Source organism: Drosophila virilis, chromosome X, assembly GCF_030788295.1.
Source record: "Drosophila virilis strain 15010-1051.87 chromosome X, Dvir_AGI_RSII-ME, whole genome shotgun sequence".
In the NCBI taxonomy this organism is placed as follows: domain Eukaryota; kingdom Metazoa; phylum Arthropoda; class Insecta; order Diptera; family Drosophilidae; genus Drosophila; species Drosophila virilis.
In genome coordinates, this window is record NC_091543.1 from 13,507,078 (window position 1) to 13,531,014 (window position 23,937).

Genomic DNA, 23,937 nt, shown 5'->3' on the forward strand with positions numbered 1-23,937 from the left:
TTTAAATTAAACAACATTTCGTGCATTTCATGTGATTTTGTTTTAATCATATCTTGTTTATATGTAATACTTTTTGTTTTGTTTTTGTATTGTTTTTTTTTTTTTTTTTTTTTTTTTGTTGCCGTTACTTGTAATATTATCAAAAAATTGTTTGTGTACTCTTTTTTTGTTTGTGTCTCCCCATTTAATTATGTTTTTTTTTTTTTGTATGTTTTCGAATAACTAGTTAAATTGTTTTTAAATTTTACTACTGACAGAAAATAGCTAATTCATTCATATTGAATGCTAGATAATACCATTCTAGTACAATACATATTTATAATATTTGTATGTATACATATATAATTAACTAAGACGCATAATAATAGTAATATGTGTGTATATATATATATAGTAAAACAGTTGTAGTTGTAACATGCAGAAATTTATGAGGAAATCTGAATTTTTTTTTTCATTGTATTTTCTTTTTTTGTTTTGGTTCAGGAAAGGTTTTGTAACGCGTTTCATTAGGTTAACGCCGATTATCTTAAACTAGCCTCGCGCTTAACTTTACTGTCTTTTTTGCTTTTTGTTTTTTTTTTTCCTTTTTTTTTTTTTTTTTGTTTTTTAAAGTGCGGTCAAGTGCCATAAATATGTTAGCCTAACAAATTGTGCTTAAAACATAAGCTTAGACACAACGCCTAGATTAATCTCGGGCGACGTTTGAGATTTTGAAAGTTTTTCGTTGGTTTTCATATCTGCGGACGTGTCCAGAGCTCACTGAGATCCTTCTGACGCAGCTTACCAAGCTCTGCCAATGACAAGAATAAACTAGAAATTAAGATAAAGTGGCATCAATGCCGACTTACCCAGCTGTGCGGGCAACACGCTGCTGCTGCGGAAGCTCAGATCGAAGCGCGGCTGCACTGCCAGCTGGCTGGCTGCGGAGGAGGCGGAAACGGCAACAGAATTCCGAAAATTGGTGCCGCTGTGGAATGCGAGTAAAGCACAGTTAGACGTAGTATAAATGGCCAACATTGTGACGCTCACCTATATGGATGCTTCAGGCAGCCGTAGACCTCCCGATAGCGGCCGTAGAGTGTGCCATAGGAGACGCCCAAAATGCGTGCGGCTTTCTTCATTTCAAGTCTTTTGTTTTTGATGGCATCGAGCACCTAAATTGATGAGAAATCGGATGACTCATTGATACACTGTTGGCAATCGGGCGGCACTCACGCGCTTTGTAAATGGCTCCTCCCAGAACTGCGGACGTCGCCCCTTGGCCAAATAGTCATCCATTTTGATAACATCCTGCCACTGCGTTAACTCCTCATTGGTCAGCCGCAATTCGGCTGCATCGTAATCCTCCAGCTTCACTTCGGCAAAGTCGGTGCCATGCTCGACGCCGGCTGCCGCCGAATTGTTGCCATTCCCATTGGCATTGCCATTGGCGGTGGCGGCGGCAACAGCTGCCGCTGCCACAGCTGCCGCAGCCGCCGCGCTGGCCACACTGGGCGCAAAATCGTGGGCCATGAGCAGACTGTGATCGTTGATCAAGTAGCCGCCGGCTCCGGTAGCTTCGCCGTGCGTGTACTTGCCGCCAAAGCCGGCGGGCAGCAGTGCCGAGGAGCGTGTTGAGCCGGGCGATTCCGCACGATTGGCCACCAGATGCTCGTTCTCAATCTCCTCGATGGGCTGCGGCAATGCGCCGCTTGATGCCTCCACCTCCAGCTCCACCTCCGTGTCTGCCTCCGTCGCCTGCTCCGTCTGCGGCGACTCGCTCGCTGTTGTTGTAACGGCAGCACGATGCGCACGCGCCGCTTTCTCCTCGCCGGCCTTCTCGCGCTCCCCATAGAGTCGACGCGTGGCATGACGCAGCTTGCCATGGCGCTCGCGACGCTCTGCCGGCTTGTCCTGCTTCCTGTTGGCGCTGGACAGCGGCACAGATGCTGCTGCTCCTGCTCCTGCTGCAGCTGCTGCTGTCTGCACACTTGTCGCATCATCGCTTAGTTCCAGCTCTGTCTTGAGCTCCACATCGCTCAGCTTGGGCGTCATGTTGCCCTGGCCACGCTCCGAGCCATTGGCCCAATCCTGTGTTGAGCCCAGCTCGCGCTCGCCCAGTTCCTTTTCTTCTGGCGTCGATTGTTGCTGCTGCTGTTGCTGCTGCTGCTGCTGCTGTTGCTGACGCTGTCGCTGGCGCTGCTTGGGCGGGCAGGCGGCGGGCGGCGAGGCCAGTGCGGCGGAATGTGCTACGGGCAGCGGCTCCTCGGCAAAGGGACGCGCTGACTCCAAAAACGCGCGCTGTGTGGGCTCCAAATTTGCTGCATATTGAGCCAGTTTACGTCTGGAAAGGAAGAAATATGAATATATAACAGGAGACAATTTGCTTTGCCTTATTCGGTCAAGCACTCACACATTGAATACATCGTAAGTGTCGTCGAGCGGCGGGCGACCTCGTTTGCGCTTGGGTCCGAGATACGGATCAACGGTCGCTCCGGATTCCAAGCTGGCGCTGGCACTATGTAGGGGCGTCAGTGCGGGCATACGGCTGCCAGCATTCAGGCCCAGGGCATTCTCGAGGGCCGCTGGCGAATGGCGTTCGCGATCCCGTTCACGCTCGCCGCCGAGCTGTGGCTGCAGATGCGGCGCCTGCTGGTGAAGCATGTCCTGGGCATAGCTCTCGGCCAGGCTGCGCGGCGGCGAATGAAACTCGGCAGCTGGCATCGGAGGCGGCGGTCCGTCGTCATCGTCGCGCCAGGTAACCTCGGCCAGACCCTTGATTTTCAAATCGTCAGCGGTCTTCAGCAGCGAGGGCAGGCTGGCCTGTAGATTGGCACAAGAGGAAGAAGCGGCAAAATATATGCATATAAATTGAAGCCAACTGCATTTGGATGGGCTATGCTCACGTGCTCCACATTGATCTCGCCCTTGTACATGAACTCAATGAGACACTTGACCTCGGCGAAAGTCACATCCTTCATGATGATGATCGGATCACGCTCGCTGGCATAGTTCGACAGGACCGAATCGAAGAAGGTGCTGCACGCGCACAGGACCACACGATGTGCCCGTATCAATTGACCCTCGCAGGCCAGGGTCACATCACAGAAACAGCCCCGGTCCAGCAACTGCGAGAACATCGTCTGCAGATTGCTATGATGGTACTTCCAGCGCAGGCAATACTGCTGCGGTAGCATTGTGGACGAATCGGATGGCTCCGGTGCCCCTTCAATTGCTCAATAATCTAAACAATAAAAAAAATACAACAAAAATGCCCATGAGTTTCGCATTACGGCTGCTAAATAACACAAACAATCAAAATTCTACAGAAAGTGCCAAAACAACTGGAAAAAAAGAAACAAGAAAAAAGAAGAGCTATTTTCGGCACGCCGGAAACTAAATACCCTTGAGACATAGTCATGAGCAGCCTATGAAGTCATGAGAATCGCATAGAAAGGCGATTGCTTTCGAGTGAGTGCTTTCGGCAGCCAGAAAAGAATAGATTAAATAACCTTCAGACATATGGCTTAGAAGTCAGGGGCTGGCTTTGAAGTCATGAGAATCACATAGAAAGGCAATTTTCAGCAGCGAGTGCTTTCGGCAGTCAGAATAGAATAGATTAAATACCCATGAGACTTTTGACCCAGATGCAACGAGGAGGCTATAAGACGCTTTATACCAAATTGTTTAGCTCTCTGAAATAAATGGGTCCAATTAGAGAGAAGAGCATGGCATAGTCTGATCTTAAGGTAATATTCAATTTTTAAATAAAATGCGAAAACGCAAAGCTGTTTAAAGCGTCTTTTGTTTTTTTTTTAGTTATTAGGGCATGGGGAAGACATCCAAAATATGACACATTTACAATCCGTTTCGTAATATGAGAACTTACACATCCAATTTGGTGTGCTATATTTATATGAAAATTTCAGCCACATTATGCCCGACAAATTAAAAGGCAAACCAAATGTGCAGTTCACAAAAAGGAATCTGCTTACACATAAGCACATATGTGCATACATGTGGCCAGTATGTTTATATGTATGTTTCCCAATACACATATGTATTTGTACAGAACTATTTGTCTTGATTGAATTGAGTGCTTATTTTTTACAGCAGACCAACAATTTACCCGCAAGGATGAAAAACTCTTTTTTTTTTTTTTGTTGTTAACTGAACCCATTGAAATATGATTTGGTTTAAAAGGATTTGCTGCTTTTGTGCAAATCAAAAAATAATAAATACATAAAAATAGGGATATCTTCTGTCGCTTGCCGAATATCGATAAATATCGATTGTGTGCATTGGTTTTTATAGTGGAACGCGTATATTTTAAGAGCTTCTATCCACAGCTTGGCTCTGGGTTCAGGACATCTGCCAGTTGAATATACCCGTCTAGAGCCCTCTAGTGCATCGTACGATCAAAAACACTTCATATTTAGTGTCCCAAGAGGTAGACAACAACAAAAATGGTTTCATATGTGCATCACAGATTTTAGACACAAAAACCAACCAATCTTTTGATCCACGTGGGGCAAAAAACCCATAGAATAAAATCCAAATCCATCAGATCAGCTTTTTAAGGACTTGCAATGCTGTATATTTAACAGATCTACCATGAAAAATCTTAACGCCTAACGCCTTTTCCGCAAAGCTTCGAACCAGGCCGCTGGCTCAAAATGTAAGTTTTTAATCTTGCTCAACTTGCTCAATTCACGCAAAATGCGTGTACGCAAATTGAAACATTTTGAAAATTGGACCAATTAATGAAAAATGTTGTTTTCAAGTATTTCATGTATGAAAAGTGAAGCCAACAACAATTGGAATTACGAGAAATTGTTGCTCAACTTTTGTGGGATTTTTTTCTCGCTTCAACCACAACAACAACAACAACAAAACTAATTAAACGTGTGTTTCACAATTAAAAAATATAAATAAAGCCAGAAAATAATGTATAAAGCAAATATTTTTTATACTATCAACATTTATAAAACAAACTTAACCTGATAATATCAGGCAGACGAATTCAATGCGAGACTGTTTAATTAAATTTTAAAGAATTTTATTTACAATTTCCACTTGGTCTTGGAATAAACATAAAATACTGAACTCTCTTTACTTTACTTTACGTTTCATATACATAGTACATAGTTTACTTTTTCATTACATGTTGACAAAGTATCCGAAACGAGCCACCGACAAAAAGTAGAGTAAGAAAAAAGTTTTCGCTATAAATTTCGAGAATTTTAAACCCTACTTCACTTTTACAATTTGAGCTACCCTTTTTTTTTTTTTTTTTTTTTTTTTGTAAGCATTCTCCACATTTCTTCAGCGTTTGGTTGATTTGCTTTTATTGCTAAAACATTTTTAGTTATAATTCGAATATTACATATAGGGGTCAACGAAAAAAAAAAAAATACCTTTGCGTTTTATGTCGATGTCGATGTGGAAGGGACATCACATACGTACACCCACACACACACGCACACACACACATGCATAGGTATTACCCAAAATGGACACACAGTCAATCGCAAGCAATGGGAAAAAGAAACAAGTAAGAGTGCTCTAGTCGGGAGAGCCCGACTTGGGGATACCCTAAACCTTCTACTACCAATACCAAATGCAGCTCGCCCTAGGGCCACTCTAGAATGTGACTTTAGCTCTTGAAACCTAAGAGATGTGCTCAAAAAACAGGATTTCAATATCGATTTTTATCGATTGCTTGGCAACGGAGCAAGTTATCGATTATCGCAAACAAGATGCAGTTCAAGAATATATATATAGTGTATAGTCACGGAGATACTTCCTGTTCTTTCTGTTACATGTATTTGCACAAAGCCAAGAGTACTGCTCGACTAGATGACATGCTAAAAATAATTATAATATATACATATTTCTAATCGATTGTCACACACAAGTGCCACATTTATCGAAAAGTTAAAACCAGATAGGTTTACGAAAAACCAAGCAACAAATTTGAGAACTCTATCTCTGACAAAGACTGAGTTCCTCGGGTGGAATGTGATATATTTGGGGAAATTATTATTGATTATTATTGATATTAATATTAAGTATTAAGAGTTTATGCCAAGCTTACTGAGACCATTCCTCAAGGACTCTCGAGGCCAATGGGTCTATTTACGTAACTGGCAAGAATATGTTAATGTAATTTTCTACTCTACTCATTCTTCTCAATTCTAGATTAAAAGGGAATATCATAAATTGTTTTTCATCGAGTTTTTGGTCTGTTCAAGCTTAGAGAGAGAGAGAGTATATAATATGGAAAAGTAACCTGTTTTTTATAGATTAGGTGGTTTTTTTTTTGATAGATTAGATCGATCAAAGGCATTCTATATACTATAAGCTCTAGGATCATCTCACATTAACAGGGTAGCAGGAAAAGAGCCAGGACGACAGGACATGCCATTGGGAGGGACAAGAATTCTCAACATTTGAAAACAACCCGAAAAATTTCATTTGACCATTTTTATTTTGAAAAGAAATTGACGCAAAGTAGAATAGCAACAAAAAAAAAAGGAATAATATAAAATGTAAGATGCTGAAGGAATGCTGGCACATAAAAGGATTTCCGAAAAGTGCGCCATATATATAATAGACAAGATATATGATATGCGCATATATGGTAAGAGAGAGGGAGAGGGAGATGGAGCCAAAAAAAAAAACCAATGTCCGGCAAAACCGCCCACAACAAGGAACCATTTTGCAGGCAAAGGGTTTTTGAACCCACACACACCCGCACACACACACATTATTTGAGCCGTTACACATTTCAGCTCCTTAAAAAAATATATGTATATACCTTACATATACATAAATATGTATATATATATATATATAAATATAAAAAAATACAAAATTTACAACGAGAGCGCAAAAAGAATGGCATATAAAAAATACATGTTTTATTGTAGTATATTTTTCCCGCCATCGCTTGGCGCGTTCGTTACACACGACCCAAAACATCAGCACACGGCCCTCAAAGCCAACATACACCCTATCAAGCCCCTACCGCCGCCCGCCGCCCACCGCCCGTGTTCCAACGCCCTGCCCAATGCCCAAACGAACGCACCCCAACCTTAAGCGAACCCAACTTGAACTCAAGGCCCACACACACACACATAGAGAGAGTGAGAGAGAAAGAGAGATAGAGACTGGCGTTTGCCTTCTCCACTTCTTTGGATTTTCTCATGGAAAATATTTTTCAGTTTTTATCACATTTTTCTTCTTCTTTGGATTTCGCTTTTTTCGTTTTGTTGCTTTTTTTACGTCTCGTTTTTTTTTATAAAATTTTCCTTTTTTTCTTGTTTTTTTTTTCCTGTTGTGTTGGAGCGCGCTTTATTTTCTGTTTTGATACCCTTACCTAGCGGGTATTTGATTATCATCAAGTCTTTTGCCACAGCTAGTGTAGTTTTTTTCCCACAAAGTTCTTGCAACTAGATAAAGAGAACGTCTTATGATCGCGATATTGAGCTTGTAATAAGGATATACCTTGTAATTACCATCTAAATACTATCATGGAACAGAGTTTAGAGTTTTTAAAAGTTCCATTGGTATAAAATATATTTAATAACTTTAGTTAAATATATTCTCTATGATCAATATCAAAATAAGTTAAGTAAACTTTTATAAACACGCTTAAGGTGCCTGTTAGAAAATTTTCCTTTGATAAGTTCCTGTTAGAAAAGTTCGTACTAAGGGCAAAGTATTGTCATATGCAGGCACATTGCTGAATGCTGCCAGATGTGAAGTGCATTGTCGGGTGGCAACGCTATTTAACAGTTGCAGCCAACTTGTAATTAAATTTTAGCGCTCCCTCTCTCTCTCTCTCTCTCTCTCTCTCTCTCTCAAAGCTCACATTGTTTTGGCGTATGGTGGCAACTCTATCAAACGAACTATTTGAGGCAGTTGTGCAAAAAATCAGATTGACATTTTGTTAAAATAGAGCTTAACTTATGAATTGCAAGTTAACACATTGGGCAGAGCCCTAACACGCAACGAAGCACATACGTAATGCGGCTGTCAAAATTAGCAGCCGCTTTAACATGTTGTCAAAGTCTTTTAGGCTTCATAAGCTCACTCAAGCTTCTTTTTGCCGAAAGTAAGGCCCAGATTTTGCAAAAATGGGGCTAAACTACAACTAGGCCGCGTTTTGTTAGTGTATTCAAACGGCGACTTGCTTAGGAAAGCTTTTGCGTTCCTTTTTTTTTTGTGTGTGCTTCTTTTTTTTACTGTAAGGCAAGAAACGTCGCGTCGTTGGCTCCACGAGCTTCGAGAGGGGGCGAGGGGCTGGGCGGGTGGGGGAGATAGCTTCGGTAGGGCCGTGACGCAAAAAGGTTGCGAGCGGAAAATGAAAAAAGACATTACAGCAGCAGCAGCAGCAGCAGCGACGCCGACGTCGACTGCGGCAGCGGCAGTAACAAAAAAAAAAATGGAGAAAAAAAATAAAAATAAATAAATAAAAACACAAAAAGCGCCAGAGAACATGGCAAAGCGGAAAAAAGCATAACGACCGTTTCGTTCTTTATTTTTTTTTTTGTTGTATTTTTTTTTATTATTATTATTTTCATTTTCTCTGTCTTTCTCCACTCTTTTGTTGTTGCCCGTTTTTTAAGCTGTAATTTTTTACTTGACGTTTTTTATGGTTTTTTGCGCAATTTTATCCTTTTTTTTTCTTCTTGGCTTTTTTTTTTTAAAATATCGATTTTTATGTCAACTTAAATGAAAGGTACACAGTTTTCCATATAAAAAAGTGTATGGAATTTTATATGTGTGTGCGTGCACACGTGTCTGTGAGTGTGTGTGTTTCTTTGTGTGCCTGAGTATATGCTTCTTTACTATTAATTTTTGTTCTACCTCCCAACCCAACCCCATCCCGTCCCATCCCATCCCACACTCTGTTGCACTATTAAAACATGCAAACGTCAGACAGAAGAAAGCAGCCGATTTCAAAAGCTTTGCGATTTAACAGATAAAAGCGCAGCCTCGAACGCTTTTACACACACATACTTCTTGTGATACATCAAAATTTTCATTGCAAATTTCCATATAGACCTCGTTATTAATCTGGAAGCCGGATAATTTCTATACATGAGTCAGAGAATATGCCAATTCGCGTGACTCATCCTCTTACATCATGATTGATTGTTACTTGATTCGAAATACATCTCATATATATATATATCTATATATACACATTGATCTTTAGTTATTCTTCTAAGTTATTAAAGTTGTTTAAAGTTGCTGCAAAGTTAAGTCCATGATATGCTAAGCTAATATACTCTTACATCATGATTGATAGTTAATTGATCTTAAGAACAGATTGGGTGTATATGTAGATATACACACTGATCGCCATTTATTCAAAGTTTTTTAATGCTGCCAAGTTAAATGTATGTGATATGCATGTAATTTATAGCCATACAGCACAACTGATTGATTATTGATATAGGAATAGTTAAGCATGAACCACTCAAGGGCCAAAGCTACTTCGTACTTAAATAAAGAAAGCGCCATAATCCTGTCGTCTGTAAATTTACCGCTTGAAACTACGTTTAAGAAGATCTTTATGAAAATGCACTTTAAAAGGATTCCACGCTTTTCGCTAGATCCACAACACTTGACGGAAAAATGTCTGTTAAAGATTGTATGTGGGAACAATTAATTTTAGGTTTTAGGCTTAAAGCTCTATAATAAGAATTCTGGAAGTCAAACCAAAGAAAGGAGTAAAATGGGCGGAAAATGGATGAGGCTTTTTTTTTTATCCGATCGAATTCAAACCCACTTTCAAATATAAATATAGTTAAATTTTTCACCAGCGGAAAATGAATGGAAATGAAAACTGGCTAACTATATATATAGTTATACAGTTATATCAGTTGCTATCTGTCAGTACTTTATATTCGAGGATAACTAGTTTCGAATATGATTTTCAGAGAAAATAGCTGTACTTTTTAGCTGAAAACGGAATACGGCGTATAAAGTACGTTAGTATGTATATATTTGCTGTAAACTGTAAAAGTATATAATAGTCCGTACTTATGTGTTTATGTGTGATGTTAAAGCGTACACACACACATACACACACACATTCACACACACACACATATGGAATGTAAAAATCCGTTTTCCCTCTGCCAGCGCAATTTTCTTTCTTTTTCCAGATGCTTTTGTAATTTGTATAATTTTTTAACGTCGTCGTCGTCGTCATTTTTGTTGCTGTTGTTGTTGTTGTTGTTGTCATTTTGTGTGTGTTGACTGGATTTTTTATTATTACTTTTTTTCACATTTTCTTTTTTGTTTGTAACGTTTTTGCTTTTGTTTCTTTATCATACGAAGCAAAAAACTGTAATATAAATTTATGTGCTAACGTCGAGCAGCAGCAAAGGGACATGTGACATGGGCGGGGCAGGGGACTGGGCGAGAGGAAAATGAATACATAAAGAAAATGGTATATATACAATATTTTATACAATTCATATGAATTATATATATATATATTTATATATGTACATAAGATATATAAGTTGGAAGCGTAGTTCAACCCAAATCCACGTCGACTTTAAAAGCCAAACAACTCTCGGGGGAGTTTGGAAACTTTAAAGTAATTTTTATAATGATTTATAAGCGTGTTATACCTTTGGGCGTGCAAATCCTTTTTAAGAGTCCTCCAAGTATGTGAGCTACGAAAAAGTTGCCCAAGTTTTAAGCACATTTGCGGGATTTACACATTTTTGTTTTCGAAAACTAACAAAAACACGTCTCAAATTGTTTTTGCGGCAAAAGCTTCGAAATTGAGTTTTAAGCTGCTGGAAAGGGGGTTGTGTAAAGCGTTGAGAGTAAGTTTCAGTTTAAACGCACGAAAAAAACAAATATGAAAACAAGAAACCACAACTTTTCACCCATTTTCCGCTAGCTATTTCGTTCCCATTTGGGCACAAGCGAATATCCACCGATTTTCCACAAAGCTCGGTGGAATTGGTAATTGATTTGTCTTTAAATTTTAGTAAAATTCGATTTTACACAGTTTATAAGTTGCTGACACATAAAACATAAAACAGAAACAGTTCTCACGAATTGACATACAATATATATGTATGTGCGAAAGTTGGATATCTTTTTTTTTATCAATAAGGTTGAAATTCGATCGAAACAATAACAAATGTCTATCGGTTCCCCTAACTGCGACCATTCATTAGGTCCAACTTTTTCCTTAGATAAATAAACGATTTATTTGCAAGAACAAACAAAAAACACGTGTACAAATTGTGAACTTTCAGCTAATACACAAATTTTGAAATCTATGCTGACAGCAAAAGCGGGAGACATAGGATAGGGTTAGAGCATACATAGATACATAAAGCGACCTATATGATATTGGACTATTACCGAAGTAGATAAGATTCTGCTCGGACGACGGACGAAGGAAGGAAGCAGGAAATAAATATCGAGCCTGGTTCTATATCAAAGATATCTTCCTGAAAAGTTTATTATACATAGTCATACTTTGCTGTGGACCTAATTTTCGACCGATCATCCCCATGGCAGCTATATGATTTAGTGGTCCGATCCGGGCCTAAGCAAAGTTTCAAGACGAGAGTTTTAAGACTGCGAGACGGGCCGATGGACAGACATGGGACTTGGCTATATCAACTCGATCGTTAAGATTGATCGAGAATATATATACTTTAACAGAGCAGAGAGATGTCTTCTTCTATATAAAACCCTCTACAAGCGCATAGAAACTGAATAATATCGCATTCTCCAAACAGTTCTGCTGCTTCTTGTTCTTGTTCTTTCCTAAATAAACAACTGGCAAAAAAAGTGAATAAGCAGTTTCTCAGTTTGATGCGATAAAAAAATAAAAACAGAAGAGGAAGAAGCAGAAGAAATAAGAGTCCAATAAGAAACGCATTTGAAATCAATTCAAAGCAAAAGTCTATGCGTTCCCTTTTTCGTGAATACACACTTCGCAAATTGGAGTTGCCTGTTGTGGCTGTTTTTGTTTTCATTGTTATTATTATTTTTTGTTTATTATTTCTTTTTTTTTTTTTTCTTCATTTATTTATTTATGTTTTGCCAATTCATATTGTTAATAGTATATGCGCAGCAAATGAAGGCAGCGATGGGGGCAAAAGAAAAAAACAGAAATCCCTAAACTCAGCAGATTGCATTGCACGCAGTTCCAAAAGTTCTGCCTCGTTCAGTTTGTGTGTGTGTTTTTTTTGGGCTCTCGGAATGCAAAAAAAAGGGTAAATAAAAAATAAATAAATAACAACAGAACAGCAGAAATGTGTGTGTGTGTGTGTGTGGAGGCAGTCAAGAGCTGCCTAGGCCAAGGAACTGCGCACGCAGGCGCAGATAGCCAAAGAGTTCGAGTCCAAATTGAAGTCCAAGATCAAGTCTAGCTGGCAACAACAACAACAAGAAGAAGAAGTGGAGGAGGAAGAGGAAGCACTGCGAGTGGAGGCCAAGTGCAATAACACGTACTCACTACCGATTAGAGATGAGCGCGTGTCGCCTCGTGCCTCGGCTCGTGCGTGCTCTGAAAGCACAAAAAGCTCCGTAAAAAGCTCGCAAAATGCAGCAAAGCTTTATTTTTAGCATACAAAAGAAAACGTTCAATCTGGTAAGCTGTATTATGCACTTAAAACAAAAAAGAGTAGCCCGTTCTTAAAGCCTAATGAAATTTGATAGAAAAAGCTTTTGTGTGAGTAGCTTATAAAAAAATATTTCGAAAAATACATAAAGAGAAACTCTATATCTTCTATTCGCTTCAAAAGATATAGTTTGTTCAAATAATATGAAATTTCTTTTTAGCATACATAATATTTTTACACATTTTAAAATGAAAAGCTAACTACGTGATATAATGGGGCAGTTCAGTCAACAAATCTTTTTCTGATCAATAATATATATGCATATACTTATATAATTTATTTGATCCAGATCCTGATCTGGAGTATATACATTTATAGGGATTCGTTTGAGCTCAAAATTGATACGTTCTGTCCCAAAATCTGGACTAATATCCACTCAACGCGTCATCCTGATCTGGAATATTTATATATATACGATATTCCAGCCACTTTTGTTAATGCTAAACAGCTAGATTCTTGCGCATCTCTAAGGCCAGCCAAGGCTGCATCTCTGTGCATCTGTGTATCTGCTGTAGAAGCCGCAGATGGGGCAGAGAGGCGGAGAGACTGAGTGGCAGATACGCATGCCACCTTTTGCTGCAGCGACTTTAAGCAACATCATAAAATGTTTCCAAAACAACAACAACAACAACAACAACAATAACAACTACTACAGCAACAACAACAACAACAGCAACAAAAGGCAGCAGCAAAAGAATAAAAACCTGGAGCTCAAGCAACAACTTGCGACTTTACGATGCTCTACAACTATTGTTGTTGTTGTTGATGTTGTTGTTGTTGTTGTTGTTGTTCTCCAAGTCCAAGTGCATTCGCCTTCCGCTTTTGCTGTCGTTTTTTATATTTTTTCTACATTTTTTTTATTTATTTATCTTTTTTTTTTTTAGTTTTTTTGCCAGAGTCTTTGGGCTGCTGTGTTGACTAATGCAGCTTCCACGAGCAGAACGTTTGTTGCTGTTGTTGTTGTTGTTGTTGCTTTGCTGACACAAAATCTAATAATTTCCAGACACACCAGCAATAACAACAACAACAACAACAACAACGGCAACACAAAGTCCGCGCAGCGTCCAGTTTGGCGCACACACAGATGCAGATACAGATACAAAAGTATCTACGGCTAGCCTCGATGTAATCTTAGGTGCCTGAGCCTGGCCAAAGCCGCTGTCGCAGGGCCAGGGCACCACCATAAATAGAGTCCTAGTCGAAGAACCAGATTTCGTTAAAGCACGCTGGAAACAAAGTCAACTGAATGCAATGAATAAAGTAATACGAGGCCACAGATAAATAGTTAATCCAATCTAATTTGAAGCAAACCTTAAGGTTTCTGTAAAATCTGAATAAATTGGTATATCGATATTCGAAGCGATAGCACGCAATCGAATTCGCGATATCTTTCACATATCAAATATGCAATCGATAAATTTTATTTCTCGCAGAAAGCTTTTAGAGAGAGAGAGAGAGTGACCCGAGATTGAAATCGATAACATCCAATCGACTCCTCGATATTTCCGAAACATGAAATTGATTATCGATATATATGCTTTTGTTGTGATAAGTAAGAAAGAGAGGGAGATAGTCGGGAGAGTTGTGGCTTAAGAATTGCATCGAATATATATCATATGCAAAGATTATTCAAGCAATCATAAATTGGCATTTATCTAACCTATGTAAGGTAGTTGCCTATTTAGGGTATAGATCAAATATAGCCCACATTATGTTTATGAAAATATAGACGGCTTGCAATATTTTCAGCACCATGGGCAATACTCATTTAAGGGCTTTCAGGCCACGAAAAGTTAATGCAATTTGAGAAAATACAAACCCAACCAAAGAAATCCATTAAGGAACATTCATAAATTTACATTTGAATGAATGTAAGAATCTCTAGCAAGAATCACGGTCTCGGACTTTCAGCAATACAATAGCACTGTTAAGACTCAGTTTCTGGATACCAAAAGAAACGAATGGCAGGAAAAACCCCAGTTTGTGGCCAAAAAGTGCACTCGCTCCAATCTCAGCTGTGGAGCGAAGTTCTTAAATTGCTCGAAAAACATTGCCAGTTGGGTTTGTCTATAGTTTGTTGTTGTTTTTCATTTTTTTTTTTTTTTTATCTTCTATATTTTTTTCTTCTTTCTTTTACATAGGTAACACTTGCAGCGAACTCAAGAAAAGAGCAAGAAAAACGTGTAACGTAGCGAGAAAATGAAAAGCTGCTGCACAGAGGGGGCAAAACTCGAGGGGGAAGTAGGTGCTGATGCAGGTGGCAGCTAGTAGGCTCTTTGCCCATTTTTTGTGGAGGAACGGAGGAGGGTGACAGAGAGGGAGAGAGGGGGGCAATGAAAAGCGAAAGAGACGCTCGCCAAATACAAATAGGAAAAACTCGCTTGGTTCTGCCACAGCTTCTGCTGCTGCTGCTGCTGCTGAGGCTTAGCAGCAATCTTTATGTGGTCTCCGACTTCGGGATACAACGCGCACATTCATCAAGAAAACTGTCATCGTTTTTTGCCCATCTCAGTGTATCTCTGTATCTGTGTATCTGTGTCTGTGTGTTTGTATCTTGTATCTGTAAGTACGTTAGCCTCGGCCACAGATTCTAACTCATATGCGCAGAGGTTTCTCCAAGTTTATTCTGCTATATTATTGTTTTTTTTTTTTGTTTTTTGTGTAACTGCCAAGACGCCCCCTGGCAAATGCCGCCCCTCACGTGCCCCCCGTTTGCCGCACTCTAGCATTTATTGTGTGTTTGTTTATGTCAATGTTTCGGCTTTTTTGTTGAGTTCGATTTTTTTCTGTGCTCTTCTCTTATTTATCATATTTTTTGCGTCTAATATACACTTAATATTATTTGTACACATATCTATCTGAAACTGGCCGAGAGAGGCGCAAAAAGCGCCAACATAATATAACATAGCCAGCTGGAGGGCGACCGCAGAACCGTCTAAAGCCAAAAAAAAAAAAAAAAAAAGAACCCTGATAAAAAAAATAAATATATAAACAAAAACTATATGCATGCTGACAAGGCAGGGACTGCAAAGTTCGCTCTGGAGGTGAACAGGCATAGTTACTCTGCCAGTTTTTTCTACGCTGTCTGTTTCTTTAAGGTTTTTGTTCTCTTCGAGTTTTGATGTTTTTAGCCAGGTTTTTTTGCCCCAGACTCGATCTTAACTCTCCGCAGTGCTTTGTTTATTTCAGCGCATACGTCAAAACAAAGAAGGAATACCCTGTACAGAAGGAATACCCCCTACAATTCTCTATGCCTTTTGGCGTTGCCACCTGGTCAAAGGTGTTTTGAATTTTGTCCCCAGACCTGATCGTAGCTCTCCACAGTGAATTATTAATAATATACTTTGCCAACATAGAGTTTTCTATACCTTTTAGTGTTGCCAACTGGTCAAAGGTGGAGACCTGATATGAGCTCTCCGGAACGCTATGTTTATTTCACACGGCTTTTGGCGTTGCCACCTAGTCGAATGTCACATTTATCGATCTTCTTTCCCGACCTATCGATAAGCTGCTGTTGCTGGCAAATTCCACATTCCTGCGATAACAATCGATAACTGTCTCAGCCAAAATTCGTTTTCACATAATGCGCAATTCTGAAACTTTTGTTTAAATTACCAAAAGCCAACTAAGCAAAAAGAAATAAAATAAACAAATTAAAAAAAAAAAAAAAAAAAAGTAAAACTAAGCAAGGCATCAAATCAAGAGCAAAGCCACAAGAAAAAAAAAAAAAAAAAAACATAAAAATAAAATATAAAAAACGCAACCAAATTAGTGGACAGCAAAGAGACAAAAACAAAAACCAAGTAGAAGAAGAAGCTGTACAAAAAAGAACCCAATAAAAAAGCCCCAGTTGTTGATGATGATGGCCACGCTGTGTTCAAACTGAGAATTTTGCAATTACCCGCGTCTCCTTGAAATTGACTTTTTTTTGTATCACTTTTTCTTAACATTTTTTTGCGACTACTTTGTAATTTATTGCATATTTGTTCAGAAAAAAGAGAGAAAAAAAATTATGAAAACAAAAAAGACAAAAAAAAAAACAAAGAAGGAAATGTTCAATTTTAACCTAACTTCTGCTTATCGCACATACGCACCGCAAACCAGCCCAGCCCCAATTTTACACTGTTAAACAAAAAAAAAAATATAGCACACACACGCACAAGAAATTGAATATTGAATTGTGTTTCACACTGTCAACCGATTCATCTGGCGATTCAAGTGATTTATTCCTTAGGTAATGTGCAGCTCAGTGCATGCACACACACACACACACACACACACACACATGTAGTTACCTCTCGCACTCTCACTCTCTCTCGCCTTCTCTACTTTCTTATGTGTTACATATGTGTATATATATAACTGACAAAAATATAGCAACAAAAAGCTTGCCCCCCTTTCGTCCCACGCACTCAAACAACAAAACAATAAAATGTAGGCAAAACCTTTGCAAGCAGACCGACTATGATATATCCTATAAAATCCAGTTAAGCATAGCAATATATCATATCGATCATATATAGCATATCTAATCGCAATATATGCCATTGCGATCATATCAATAATATATATGGCTATCAGATATGTATTGCACATGATCGAATATATAATATGATAATATATATAACTATGTATATATAGTTTTTGCCTACACAATCATTCCAATCAAGTGAAAAGGTAAACACTCGCTAGCAAAAGATTGCATTCATTTGAACCATATGTTGCCTAGCGTCTCTACAAGTTGCATATACCCTACCGTGCGAGCGTATAGGGTATGCAGATAACAAGCAGCGAGCTCAACTCTGGCTCTGGCCACTTGTTATTTTGTTCAGTGCAAAGTATAAATGAAGTTTTTGCCGTTGTTCCCTTTTTTTTTTTTGCGTCTTCCCCCCAATTGCATGCCGTGATGTAAAGTTCAGTTTCAGTTTCGCTTTTTTTTCTTCGTATTTTATTTTCATTTTTTTCATTTCCTTTTTGTTTTTTTTTTTTTTTTTTCTTCTTCTGTTTTTGTGCTCATAGTTTTCTGGACGCGCCAAAAAGGCAAAAACCGAGCAACAGTAAAACGAAAATTTTTATATATATATATATATTTTTTTTTTGCTTCCTTTTTTTTGCCTTGATGCAACGACGTTGGGACAATGCCGGTCAGGGGTAGGGTAGGGTGTGAAAAGAAGCGGAGAAGTGGGCTTGAACGGGAGGAGGAGCCCCCTTCCTGCCCTGGCATAAGAGGCAAAGGACTAAGAGCGTATATGTATAGGTATATAAAGCTGCAATAAGCGCACGGTCAGGGCAGGGGCGAGCGGGGGCGGGATAAATAAATTAAATGCTTTTTGCTCGACTTTATATTTTGCTCGACTTTATATTTTGGCTTGTTTTCATTTTTTCTTTACCAACTTTATATAAAGCATATACATACATATAGATATATACTTTTTTTCATTTTGGTTTTATCGAGCAATTGCCATTTCATTGCGGATATATTTTTATGGATACATAATCCTATGTACATACCTTTATATATATATATATATAATTAAATCAAGTTGGGTTTAGAAGAATTTACTTATCTTATTGGATTATAGCCTTAAACAGTTTTGAACCAGTTTGGAACTTTGTTTCAATCAAATTTTAACTTGAAACAATGCGATTTGAACCAGCTGAGCGTCTGATTTGCATCAGTTCCAAGCTCAGCTTGAACTAGTTCCGAATTCGTGTCTGTTTTGAATCAGTTCGAAGCTAGACTTGAACTAGTTCCCAGTTTGTTTATGTTTTTAAAACATTATTGAACAAGTTTTGAACCAGTTACGGTCCGAGTATTCAAAAACTTTAGGACAAGCTTTTTAAAAATATCGAAATTAGAATTCAAATTGTTTTGAACCAGTTTAGATGCCGTTTTAAGGCACTTGCTAGCGGGTTTTTCGTCAGGCTTAAGCCGGAACCAAGAATCAGCTGCGAACCTGATTCGAATCAGATTTGAGTTTAGCCCAACCTATTTTGCAGTCGGGCTAAACACTTGCTTGAATCAGTTTAAAAAAAGGTATGCAAATCAGTTAAAAACTATTTTTAAACAATTTTTCCTAGCATTAACCAGTTCTAAATCGAACTTTCCAACCGTCGGAAGCAGATTGAAAGCAACAAAAAAAAAAAAGAACAACCACAAAATATAAAAACTATTTGGATTAAAAAAGCGAACTACTTTAGGGGGCTTTGCGGTGGTCTAAAGAATTTAGCTATTGTTTCAATATAAAAAAAATGTAAGAAATAAAAATATTTGTAAAACCACAACAATTCGAAAGATACGAACAAATTTATTGTTTCAAAATAATATGTAAAATCAAATGGGTAATAAATCAAATTGAATCAAATAATGCAACGCAACGTAAATGCATTTATAAAAAAAAATCAGAGAGAGAGAAAAAAAATCAAAAATTCCCGCAAATTACACACATTCTTGTACGTATGTCGTGGGCGGGGGCGGTGTGAGGTCGTGGGCGTGTCCGGGGCGGGCGTCAAATAGAACATATTGGGCCAATGCAAATATGTATAAAATATAAATTAAAAAAATAAAAATTGAAACGTAGAAAACAAGGCAAATATATAAAAAAAATATATATATATATTTACAAAAACCAATAAAAACTTTTGCCCGTTTTTAATTGTGACAAAGGGTGACTGACAAATACCCTATAAAGAGCCGGCAAGGAAGCATAGCCGAACTAAATGCGATTAGGCAAAAGAAGTTCCCATAAGCCCGATCTGGTAGCTCCAAGTCATATAGTTCCCGAGTTCCAGGGGTCGCATCGCATCGGGTAGCTTTCAGGCTTTAGAGGGTATTACATATCTGAAACGCACACAAATTGTGGAACTAGTCTGTCATGCCTTTTGTATGCCAGCCGTTTAAGTACAGGGTATAAACAGTCACCAACCACAAACCTTTCTGTGATTCATAACTTGGCATCACATTCGTTTATAATTCAATTTTTTTTTTTGCTTACTTTTTTCCTACTTTTGTTGGTTTTTCTTAAATTGAGCTTTGTGTAGATATGTATATATAATATTTTATGCAATTTGCAGTTAAACTATTTCATTTATGTGAATACAGAAATATTTGTCCAATTTATGTTGTTTTTTTTTTACATATATATATATATAGATAGAGAATCTTTGGTCTCGCCTCTCGATTGGAGGAAGAGCCGAAACGCTCGCTTCACTTTTTTTTTTTTGAGCGCAGGCGAAGACGAAGGCAGAAGGGGGCGGGGAGATGTACGAGGTTCAGAGAAGTTAGATATCCGGAACGTATCGCAAATGTGTTTTTTTTTTCTCTTTAGTTTTCGTTTGCTTTCTATTCGATTCTCATTGTTTGGCTCGCTTTTATTCAACGGAAATACATAGTTTTAATCTATGAAGGCGCACAGACTTTGATTTTAGCTTTTGCTCCATTATTTTTCTTTCATTCTTTCTAGCTAGCTGCTGCTTCTTTTCCATTTTTTTTTTTTGCTCTTTCTTTTAAATTGTATTTGTTAGCTTTTTGCGCGCTTTTATACCCTGCAGCGGTGGCAGGTGTGTGGAGTTTAAGTTTTAGACAGACGTTTCTTTGGGGATTATAACATCTATATTATCGGATCGCCTTGAATTGTTGGTATTGAATTATATAGCAGTATTTATGTAGTTACAGGGTGACAGGGTACTAGTCAGTCAGTCAAACACTTAAGCTAGATTAAGGGTTACAGGATATTTGTCAGTGAGTCAAACACTTGGGCTAGGCAACAGGACTACAGGGTATTAGTCAGTCAGTCAAACAGTTAGTCTGCATTCACGAGTTCTTTTGTCTGAAATTATCAGCAAAATTTGCCTAACGTGTTTATTTTTGTAGTTTTTTACTGTGTTTTTTATTTTTGCTAGGGTATACACAGATACTATAAACACAAATATATAAGATATCTTCCTGCAATATAGTATATACAGCTATAGTCATATATATATGTACGATTTGTGTGTGTTTGGTTTGCTGTTCTTTGCTTTTTTTTTTGTGCCCCTTTTGTCCCCCTTTTGGACCCCCGCTCGATTTTGTTGTCTCTGCTTACAAATTTGGAATTATAAATAAGTGCTGATATCAGAGCAGGGGCCAGAGTTGGAGGAAAATAAGAATAAAAATATAGAAAAATAATAAAGTAATTAAATAAAAACAAGTAAGAGGTTCTAGTCGGGAGCTCCCGACTAAGGGATACCCTTCCAACATCAAATGCACCAAGATTGCTCAAAAAACAGGATTTCGATATAGATTTTTATCGATTACTTGGAAACGGAGTAAGTTATCGATTATCGGAAACAAACTCGATCTGCGCAGGCACTGGGAGGACCTACAGCTAAAGCTAGCTCTTATAGGTCCTGAGATCGCTGAGTTCATACTCACGGACGGACGGACGGACGGAGGGACGGACAGACGGATCGACTTGGCTATTGAGGCTGATCAAGAATATATATACCTGATGGGGTCGGAGATGCTTTCTTCTGCCTGTTACATACGTTCGCACAAATACAATATACCCTATTGCAGGGTATAAAAACAACGACTGATACGCACACAAACTGCGCCGAAAACCCCATGAATAGAAGAAGAAGAAGAACAACAACAACAGCAGCAACAAAAACAAGCCAGAGTTCGGGGAATCTACTCAAAAGTTTTTTCTTATTTGTTTATATAAATTATTTTTTTTTTTCGTATTTTTGTTGTTGTTTTTCTTTTTTGTTTTTGTTTTTCGTTTATTTTGCGAAAACTTGTAGAATTGGCCCGCTCACATTACTGGGTATCATAAAATTGTTGAGTCAAATATGAAACCCAAGATTGCGATTGCCTCTAAATTGATGTACTCCAAATATAAACAAATGCAATGAAATAAACAAATATTATTTACAAGCCAAACAGAATTACGTTAAATTTGCGTAATACCCAGCAACAAGATAAATCAATAAAAAATAAAATATAAAAATAAATTTTGTAGAGCGCACAACGAAATGCAAATACCCTTGTGCAGTTTCAATTTAACCACTTATAAAAAAAACTAATCAATTAACCGACTCTTATGTTTTATAGAGTTTCACTGTTAACAGAACTTTTCATATAAGTAAATGTTAGAAGCATGATCAAATTCGTAAAGGCCAAGTTTGGTTAGGGTAATAATATCACCCAGAAGGCGAATAAAAATATATTAACTCGACTTCTGATACTGATCAAGAATATATGCACATATATACTCTATGGGATCGAAGATGTTTCCTGCTTGATGACAAAGTTCTAATATCCAACGCAAGGGTATCGAAAGCGTAATTTGCAGAAGAATTTGTTGGGCTTTTGTGAGTGTCTCGCAATAAATAAGAATTAGCAAATTTACAAAAATACGTGAATATACATACATACATATTCAATTATTTATTTCAAGCTACGAATTTCGCTCGAGCACTTTTGTGGCCTCCTTCAAGCCAAAAGCAAAATTGTCTTAAGTTTGAACAAATTTAGCGGCAACAACAACAACAACAACAAGAATAACAGAGTCTAGTCCATGGTTATGGCAATTGTTGTTATTGCGCTGCCTGCCTCTCTCTCTTTCTCTCGCTCTCTCTTGCACACACTCTCTCCAATGACGCCGTTGTTGTTATTTGAGCTTTGGATGAACTTGAAATTTGGAGAGTTAACAGCACATGTAATTGAAATGTGTGCGAATGTGTGAGTGGAGCGCGCGCGTCGCTGTCGCGCTAAGCGCACACAAGCTCACATACACACACACACACACACACACACACACACAGGCGCACACGGAATTGCGTTGCTGCTGCGTCAATGCGGACACTGGGACGCCGCGCATACGAATGCCGTTATGAAAACAAAAAAAACTAATAAAGCAGCGGACAAAAACAAACAGGCAACTGACAACGGCAGCGACGTTGGCAGCGCCGCTTCGACAATTTGCAATTTTAATTTTGCCTGCTTTTTTTGTTTACTGTTGCCTTCCACTGTATTTGTCTGATTAAAGTTAAAGTTGTAAAATATAAAGATAGAAAAAAAAAGATGGCAAACAAAAAAGTCAATTGCAAATTGGTTGGCTCATTTTGCGGGCTTTTTTTTTTATTTATTTTTTTTTTGAGCGCGCGCGGAAAAGGCGGAAATTGCCGCAGAAAGCAAAACGCCAGAAAGCGAGATAACTCAAAAGCAACAATCAAAATAAAAGCCTAGCAAAAAAAAAATTAATTACCAAAACGAACAAAACACAATTTTTAATCTGCTTCCTTTTGTGCTGTTGTTCGTGCACGTATTTCAGTTTTTTGTCCTCTTTTTTTTTTTTTGATTTGTACTTTAAATATAATTTTTAGTTTTTTTTTGTTTATTAATTAAATATTTTTTTAAGCTCAGCGAATTTTTTGCCGCTTCCTGCGCAAAAAAAAACAAAAAAAAAGGGCGGCAATTTGTTTTTCATGAGAGAAGCACACACAAACACACACACACACACACATGCTTGTTTATTTGCGAATTATTATTTCAATTTGAATTTGAACAAAAACAACTGCTTCGCGCAGCTGGCAAAGTCAACAAACCCGGAAACCTGCCCAGCGAGAACAGCGTCATTTTATCGTAATACTTTATTTTCGACTTGCAAAAAAATAAAACACACACACAAAAAAAAAAACAAAACAAAACAAATAATTGTGTAAAAAAGCCAGCGAAATGGCAATTATGGCATACGTGCAACAATAATAAATATTTAATAAAAACAAAACAACAAAAAGCAACAACCGCAAGCAAAACTTTTTTTTTCTTTTGGCTAAAAATAACATTTCCACTTTCCTGCTTTTGTTGTTGTTGTTGCTGCTGTTGATTTCGCTTTGCTTTTTAGCAAAACAACAAATAAATCATAATTTTGTTTTTGTTGAGTTTCTCACCTTTCTTTATGGCTTTTCGCGGTATTGTGATTGTTTTTTATGTTTTGTTTTTAACTGCTTCTATTTAAAAAAAAAAACGCACACGCAGTTCTTTGGCAGATTCATTAATACATTTTGTGGCAAACACTTTTTGTTGTGGCAAAAAATCAAAAAAAAAATGCATATAAAATTGCAATAGGAAAAAAATATGCAGCGCGCGCTTTTTTCATTGAAGGTAACGGTTAATGACGTATCTTCTTTGCGCTCGTCTCTTCTGCGTTTTCAGTGCCGAGAGCAGACCCAACCGACCGGCTTAACAGTTCAAAATCAACTGAGCAGTGTTGACAGCACCAGCGACGTGCTAGCC

At 38.1% G+C, this 23,937-nt stretch overlaps 1 protein-coding gene across 1 annotated transcript; it reads right to left on the reverse strand.

The window, feature by feature from the left end:
• Positions 1-141: 141 nt before the first annotated feature.
• LOC6636044 (protein tramtrack, alpha isoform) lies at positions 142-23,904 on the reverse strand. Its single transcript, XM_002059535.4, has 7 exons — positions 23,592-23,904; positions 2,886-3,223; positions 2,393-2,802; positions 1,216-2,323; positions 1,030-1,154; positions 849-967; positions 142-790 (listed from the first exon to the last, which is right to left on the reverse strand). Exons 2-7 carry the CDS (start codon positions 3,174-3,176, stop codon positions 732-734), a joined length of 2,112 nt encoding a protein of 703 aa, XP_002059571.1. The 5' UTR covers positions 3,177-3,223; positions 23,592-23,904; the 3' UTR covers positions 142-731.
• Between the last annotated feature and the right edge of the window lie 33 nt (positions 23,905-23,937).